Below are 7,951 nucleotides of genomic sequence, written 5' to 3' on the forward strand. Positions count from 1 at the left end.
CTCAGGTGTGCTTCAGCCTCCAGACCTTTGCACCTGCCATTTCCACACCTCTTTCAGTCCTTTGTCATCTCTTCAGTGAGACCTTTGTTAAGTGATGGACCTCTTCAGATGGTCTATCACTTATTGAAGATAACAATTCCTACCCCACCCCACCCATATTCCCTATTCCCCTTCCCAGCAGGACCTTTCTCCCTAATAACCTTAACCATCTGACAGACTAAATATTTCATTTATTTTGCTTATGGTCAGCCTCCCCCTGATGGGGAGGATTTGCAGGACTTTAGTTCCCTGCTGTATCGTCAGCACCAACAATACTGCCCAGCACATAGCCAGCACTCAATGAAGTGTGCTGAATAAACAGACAAATAGATAAATAAACTCACTACCTTGTCCCCAAACCTGCTCCTCCAGCTAGGCTCCCTTTCCCAGTGGGGGCACAATCACCCACTTTGTTATCCCAGCAAGGAATTCAGGGTCACCCTAACTTTCACTCTCCTCTTGCAAGCAGTCTGTCACCACACCCCAAAGCCCACCTCTTGGCTCTCAGGATCTCCCACCCACCCTCACACCTGGTTCAGGTCAGCATCCCTGGCATAGGCAGCAGTGTCCCGAGTGGGCTCCCACACCAAGCTGACCCCTCAACCTATCCTGCACATTGAAGCAGAGCCAGCTTTAAGAACCAAAATATGACCCAATCACTTTCCCTTGAAACCCTCGTGGCTGGACAACACGCGGCCTTCCTCGCAGGGGTAAGGGCCCTTCCCCATCCAGTCCCCGCCTCCTCCCAGGTCTCTCCCTTCCTCACACCATTCCTTGCACCCTCCGTGCTCTCTCACAGACTCCATGCCCTTTCCTCTCCCAGGAATACCCTTCCTGCATCCCTGTGCCAGATTACCTCCTTTTCATGCTGCAGAGTCCCATGCTCCTGCCATTGGGCCTTTCCCTTGGGCTGAGCTGGGTGCAGAAGGCAGTCAGAAGACCTGAATTTGAGTCCTGGCTCCACTTACTAGCTGAACATGGCTGGGCTTCCATGTTTATTTATCAAGCATGGAATGATAATAATAAGTGCCTTGAGGGTAATCAGAAGCATTAAATGATACAACAAACATTATTGTAGGTGCTTTACAAACATTGTGGGTGCTTAATATTATTTCTTTCTGTGAGCTTACAGTCTCTGTACTTCTACTTATCACAGCACTTTTCACCTTGGTCTGTAATTATCCCCCTGCCAGACCATGAGCCCCTGCAGGGCAGGGACGGCCTCATTCAATTCTGTTTCCCTACAACTTGCCTAGAGCCAGCACCTTAGCCTTCAAATTAATTAACAAAGTGGCCACCAGAGGGCAGCCTCACACCCAGAATACAGCCAACCCAAACTGAAGTTCTTAAGTGGCCTGGCATCTGGGTGATGGAGCAGCAGGCTGACCGCTCCAGCAAAGGGGTTGGGTGTTTGGGATTGTTTGGCATTGCTGTGGGCTCTCCTTCGGGGTTTGATTATATGTGCTCTTAGTTTGCCTCCCCCTCCCCTGTCTCCTGGACCCAATTCCAAAGTGCGTGTTGCTCAGAAGGGGGGTCCCCCATACCAACAAGCAATTCTCAGACACAAGCAGGTAGTAGAATTCAACTCAATTCTGACACTACCCAGAGATAGCGTCAAATCCCATTTAGGGGTCAGTCTTACTAGACTGTTGTCGTCCGTCCGTCCGTCGTCGTCGTCTCTCCACCCCCCCCTTCAGATGCCAGTCACAAGTCCACCTGTGCTTCTGATGGACAAGGCCCAAAAGTCACTTCATTAACATAACGAAAAACACCTTTATCACTCTCATCACTTAGGAAATTCCAAGGGTTTTAGGAGCTGTGCCAGAAATGCATGAAGACCAAATATATATGTCTCATTATAAATCACAGTATCACACCTTCCTCCTGGCCCATAGTGTAGGCACATGGGAAAATTACTCCAAATGAGCTGCATACAAAACCTCTCAGCTTCTCTTTCCTCCTCTGAAAAAAAGGGTAACCCCACTGCCTACTTGATAGGATTATTGTGAGACTTCAAAGGCATGTAAGGCATAGAGACTGACAAACTAAGTGCTTGGTATAAGTTTGTCGAATGGGTGGATGCCCCGGAATTGCAACGTCTATGACCACGTGAAGTCATCATGCAGGCAGTGTCCACACTCAGTAATGATGCCCCGTTCAGCCTCCCTGCTCACACTTCCACGCATTCAGAGCAATGGTGATGAGAACAGAGGGATTTTGGGGGCTGAGCTGATTGGGAATCTGACCTATTTGACTCCTCAATCTCAGAATCTTAGGGACTGAAATGAGGGACCGAGAAGATTATCCTTTTCCAGTCCCACCCCATACTGGGACACCCTCTACAAAACTCCTCTTTGGTTTAGAAATTTTTTTTAAAATTTACTTATTTTTTACTTATTTACTTTTGGCTGTGTTGGGTCTTGGTTGCTGTGCGCGGGCTTTCTCTAGTTGTGGCGAGCAGGGGCTACTCTTCATTGCGGCGCACAGGCTTCTCATTGCGGTGGCTTCTCTTGTTGTGGAGCACAGGCTCTAGGCATGCGGACTTCAGTAGTTGTGGCACACGGGCTCAGTAGTTGTGGCTCGTGGGCTCAGTAGTTGCAGCACGCAGGCCCTAGAGCACAGGCTCAGTAGTTGTGGCACACGGGCTCAGCAGTTGTGGCTCGTGGGCTCTAGAGCGTAGGCTCAGTAGCTGTGGCGCACGGGCTTTGTTGCTCCGCGGCATGTGGGATCTTCCCGGACCAGGGCTTGAACCCATGTCCCTTGCACGGGCAGGCGGACTCTTAACCGCCGCGCCACCAGGGAAGTCCGGTTTAGAAGTATTGAGAAGCAAGTGAGGAATGAATTTGTTAAAACATTGAGATGCTGGAAAGTGCCAATAGCCTCCAAGAAAACTAGGTAAAATGTGCACTTTGCGGGGCAGTCAGGGTCACCCCAGCCTTAGACAAATGGTGTAGAAAGGAGATCCTAGGAAGGCGAGATGAAGGGACCAAACAGACCCTGAGTCCTCAGGAAGCAGTTTCAGGCCAACTCCAAGGTAAGATACTGAACAAAATCGTTTCAATGCCTAGGTGAGATAATGGGGTGTTAAAGAGATGACGGGGTGGGCGGGTGCATTCACAAGGCTGAGTGGACCTAAAAGTATGGTGAGTCATGAGCAGCATGGTCTAGAAAGATGGACGACAAGGAGAGAGAGGATCAGCATTCTGTTTCTGAATCGGGGTCTGGCTGACCTGGTCTCACTCCCATCAGCTGCGGAATGGAGTTGTGAGACTAACAACAAACAAACTGAACTCTCAGGTTTGAAAGTCCCCAAACCCTAGCGTGTCAGGATGGCCCTGACGCTGAGCTTGGCTTGAGGGCCGGTGTGTATTGGTGAGGGTTGGAGGGACAATGCCAGCAGAAGCCTTGAAATGAGAGCTGAAATAAACTGGTTTTAGGCAGGACCCAGCACTTTTCTCTGTGGGTCTTGAAGTTGCACATTGTCACTCAGGTGACAAATCAAATCAAAAATCAAAACTAGAAATATTATGGAGGGGACTTCTGACTATCGGGGTCCCTTCCATCCCCAAGACTCTGTAAAATGTTCAGCAGCAAAAGAATATTGATACAAAATTGATTTGCAAACAGAATGTGTGAGTTTAATTTTTAACTGAAATTAATTCACATATAAAATTCACCCTTTTAAAGTATGTAATTCAGCGCGTTTTGGTATATTCACAAAGTTGTACAACCATCAACACTAACTCCAGAACATTTCAAAACCTCCCCAAAAGAAATCCTATAGCCATTAGCAGCTATTCCCCATTCCCTCCTCCCCCAGCCCCTGGCAACCACTAGTATACTTTCTGTCTCTATGGACTTGCTTATTCTGGATATTTCATATAAATGGAATCATACAATATGTGGCCTTGTACGTCTGGTTTCTTTCACTTAGCATAATGCTTTCAAGGTTCACCCACGTTGTAGCATGTGTCAGTACTTCTTTCCTTTTTAAGGCTGAACAGTATAAGAAATATTCCATAGAAACATTTTGTTTATCCACTCATTAGTTGATGGACATTAGAGCTGTTTGAGCTTATTTTATTTTTTTTTATTTATTTTTTATTAATTTATTTATTTATGGCTGTGTTGGGTCTTCGTTTCTGTGCGAGGGCTTTCTCTAGTTGCGGCAAGCTGGGGCCACTCTTCATCGCAGTGCACAGGCCTCTCACTATTGCGGCCTCTCTTGTTGCGGAGCACAGGCTCCAGACGCGCAGGCTCAGTAGTTGTGGCGCACGGGCTTAGTTGCTCCACGGCATGTGGGATCTTCCCAGACCAGGGCTCGAACCCGTGTCCCCTGCATCGGCAGGCAGACTCTCAACCACAGCAGCACCAGGGAAGCCCCTGTTTGAGCTTATTTCAAGTGAATGGTTATATAAATGCATTTTCTGTCTACCCCTTCCCTCAAATTAAGGACAATCAGTAGCAAAATGAAGCAATGCAAGCAAGCAAACGAGTCAGCAACCGGTACTTAGAAAAAGAAAAGCAGCCTTGATTTTTAGGGTACGTCACTGAAGAAGGGGGCCAAGATTATGGGGTCTAGCTTAAAACTCCTAATGCCTTCCAATTCCATGTCTGAGATGAGTCTACCCACTAAGACATCAGTTAATCCACCGGGAAGTCCTTGGATCAGTAAGAAGAACTGAGAGCCATGGTCTGGATCAGTGTTTCTTAATCTGTCTTTCAGAGACTCCTAAGGTTTCATGGAAGTAACACAGGGCCACCAAGGGGGCTGGAGTGCAGGTGGACAGGGCTCTGAGCCCAGCCTTCATCCCTGCTTTAACTAGAGCAGCTCTCATTTTAATTGCTTTATTTGTTGAGGTTCCTCTAAGTGTTCATCTGGAACAAATAAAGGGGGTCCGTGGCTAAAAAACTGTTTGGCAACCACTGGCAGGTGGTTTTGGCATCCTGGGACTAGAGTTGGCGCTCCCTGGCAGCCGTTCTTACGAGTTCTTCTGAGGAACCTTGATGGTGACTGTCTTCACCTCTGTGTAGGCCTTAAGCCCATCCTCCCCCAGCTCCCTCCCATTGCCAGATTCCTTAAAGCCTCCAAATGGCGTGTGGCAGGTGACAACGTTGTAGGTGTTTACCCACACCGTCCCAGCTTGGAGCGCCTGTGTGAAGTACATGGCTTTGTCCAGGTCCCGGGTGAACACAGCAGCAGCCAAGCCATACCTGGTGCTGTTGGCCCTCTCCACCACCTCCTCCACCTTCCTGAACTTGAACAGAGGCTGCACAGGCCCGAAGATCTCTTCCTTGGCAATCCTCATGTCATCCTGCACACCACCAAAGACCGTGGGCTTGATGAAGAAGCCTCGCTCTCCAAAACGCTCCCCACCGCACAGAAGTTTTGCCCCCTCCTTCTGGCCAAGCTGGATGTAGCCCAGGATTCGTTCAAACTGTTCCTTGTCCACCTGGGGCCCCTGCTGGGTGTCCAGCTCAAAGGGGTTCCCAACTTTCCTCTGCTTAGCTTTTTCCACAGTTCTCTCGAGAAACTCATCATAGATGGATTCTTCAACGAAGGTCCGGGAACCGGCACAGCAGCACTGACCCATGTTGAAGAACAGGGCTTCGTGGCACTGCTCCACGGCGTGGTCCATGTCGGCATCGGCCAACACAATGATCGGGCTCTTCCCACCCAGCTCCAGGGTGACTCTCTTGAGGTTGGACTCGCCGGCCGCCTTCTGGATCAGGTGGCCCACCTCGGTGGAGCCAGTGAAGGCAACTTTGTCGATATCCATGTGATGGGCAATGGCCGCTCCTGCTGTTGGGCCATAGCCTGTGACAATGTTTACCACCCCAGGGGGAAAGCCCGCCTCTTTGACGAGGGAGGCCAAGTACAGGGCAGAAAGGGGGGTCTGCTCTGCCACCTTCATGACCACAGTGTTGCCCGTGGCAAGTGCCGGGGCCAGCTTCCAGCCCTGCAAGACCAAGGGGAAGTTCCACGGGATTATCTGGCCACAGACGCCAATAGGCTCGTGCCGGGTGAAGCAGAAATGCTCGCCATCCATGGGGATGGTCTTGCCATGCCACTTGTCAGCCCAGCCAGCAAAGTACCGGTATACCTTGATGACCTCATCCAGGTCCAAGAAATAAGACTCCTGGAAAGGCTTCCCATTGTCCAGGGTCTCCAGTGAGGCCAAGTAGACACGATCCTGCTCCACTAGGTCAGCCAGGCGGTTCAGCAGCCGGCCCCGCTCTGAGGCATCCATCCGGCGCCATGGAGACCCCAGCTGGAAGGCCTCCCGGGCTGCTTTCACCGCCCGATCCACGTCAGCCCGGTCCCCTTCAGCCACGTGGCCGATGACCTCCCCCGTGGCAGGGTTGACTGTTGGGAAGGTCTTCTTGCTGACCGCATCTTGCCACTCATTGTTGATGAACAGCTGGTTGTAGCGGATGTCAGGGTTCAGGATGGGGCTGGGGAGGGCTGCTGCTGAGGAGTACGGGGTGGCCAGACGGCGCAGGCAAAAGAGCCGGGGCACCAGGAAGCGCAGCATGCTGAGTACTCTGGAGAGGGACAGGAGCCAGGGTGAACACGGAGAGGGAAGCAGGGGTCCCCCAAAGGCCCATCAGCTCAGATGTTCCAAGATTCTAGCATAAAGGGGTGTCACCTCTGAAAACATGGATCATAAGGGCTACAGAAGCCCTGAAGAACTCTCTGGTTCAATTCTGTCATGTCCGATCTAGCCTCTTGCTCACTCCTTCACCTCTTCTGGGTCTTCGCTCAAATGTCACCTTCTTAGTAAGGCCTTCCCTGAGCACCCTTTATAAAACTGCAACTTTCCTCAGCCCCAGGACTCTCTCTCCCCGATACTGTGCTCTATCTTCCCCCATCTGACATACCAAATAGTATATGTACATGCTTCTGTGTTTATTGTCTGCCTCTCCCCAACAAAATGGGCTCCATGAGGGCAGGGACTTTTTTTCCTGTTTAATTCATTGCTATGTCCCTGATACCTAGAATTACGTTGGCTACAGAGTAGCTGCTCAGTGGGTAGTTATTAAATGACAGACAGAGGAAACATCAAAGTATCCACAAAGGCTGTTTACTAAGGCTGTTTAACTGACCTACGGTAGAGTAAAACCCCAAGGGACTCAGAGCCAGAGTTGCTGAATGCTGAATGGGGTCGTGCGTATGAAAAGCCTGGCACGCCCACCCAGGTCATCGGAGCTGGTGGCACCCTCAGAAACCAGCCCAGCCCAGTCCCCCCGGGAGACTTGGCTTCAGCTTTCCCAGGAGTGCAGTGAGTCCGGCAGCTGGAAAGAAGGCTCTGTTTACTCTTGCCTACAACTCTGAAAACAGTGTAGACTTTATTAAAACAACTATAACATTTAAACAGTCTATATAATTTATTCAATGTAATTTAAATGGTATATACATTTCCTAGATTCATTAAAGCAGTTACTCTCCAGCTAGGACATCAATCCCTCCACTCCTGCTGTCTCTCTTGAGCCTTACCCCACCAGCCCCCAAAAGGAATTGCACCTGCCCTACCCCAGCACACACACCCTCTGCCACTGGGGAGGGAAAGGAGCAGAGAACTCATCCAGGAAAACAAGACCCCAGCCAGGTCCCTGGCCCCACGCAAATCAGTGCTGCCCAGGAAGCCATCCCTTGGGAAGAAGCTGAGCCAGCAGAACTGTCAGGGGTGCACACAGGTCCACTCTGCTCAGGACTCTGCCCCATGCTGGGACAGAAGCAGCCTTGGGTCCAACAGGCCTGGGTCTGAGGAAAGAGGGGTCCAAGGGGAGGTCAGGATAAGGGGGATGCGGGGTCACTAATCCATGGGGTGGTGGTGCAAGGGTTCAAATGGCAGGAGGGGTGGTCACAGGCCAAGGCTGGCAAGCCTGCTTTCACGCCCAGCCTAAGGCT

At 50.6% G+C, this 7,951-nt stretch overlaps 1 protein-coding gene across 1 annotated transcript; it reads right to left on the reverse strand.

The window, feature by feature from the left end:
- Nucleotides 1-4,606: 4,606 nt before the first annotated feature.
- On the reverse strand, nt 4,607-6,575 carry ALDH1B1 (aldehyde dehydrogenase 1 family member B1). The gene has a single exon (XM_060153387.1). It carries the CDS (start codon nt 6,573-6,575, stop codon nt 5,022-5,024), a length of 1,554 nt encoding a protein of 517 aa, XP_060009370.1. The 3' UTR covers nt 4,607-5,021.
- Nucleotides 6,576-7,951: the final 1,376 nt, after the last annotated feature.

This window comes from Lagenorhynchus albirostris, chromosome 7 (genome assembly GCF_949774975.1).
Source record: "Lagenorhynchus albirostris chromosome 7, mLagAlb1.1, whole genome shotgun sequence".
NCBI lineage: Eukaryota > Metazoa > Chordata > Mammalia > Artiodactyla > Delphinidae > Lagenorhynchus > Lagenorhynchus albirostris.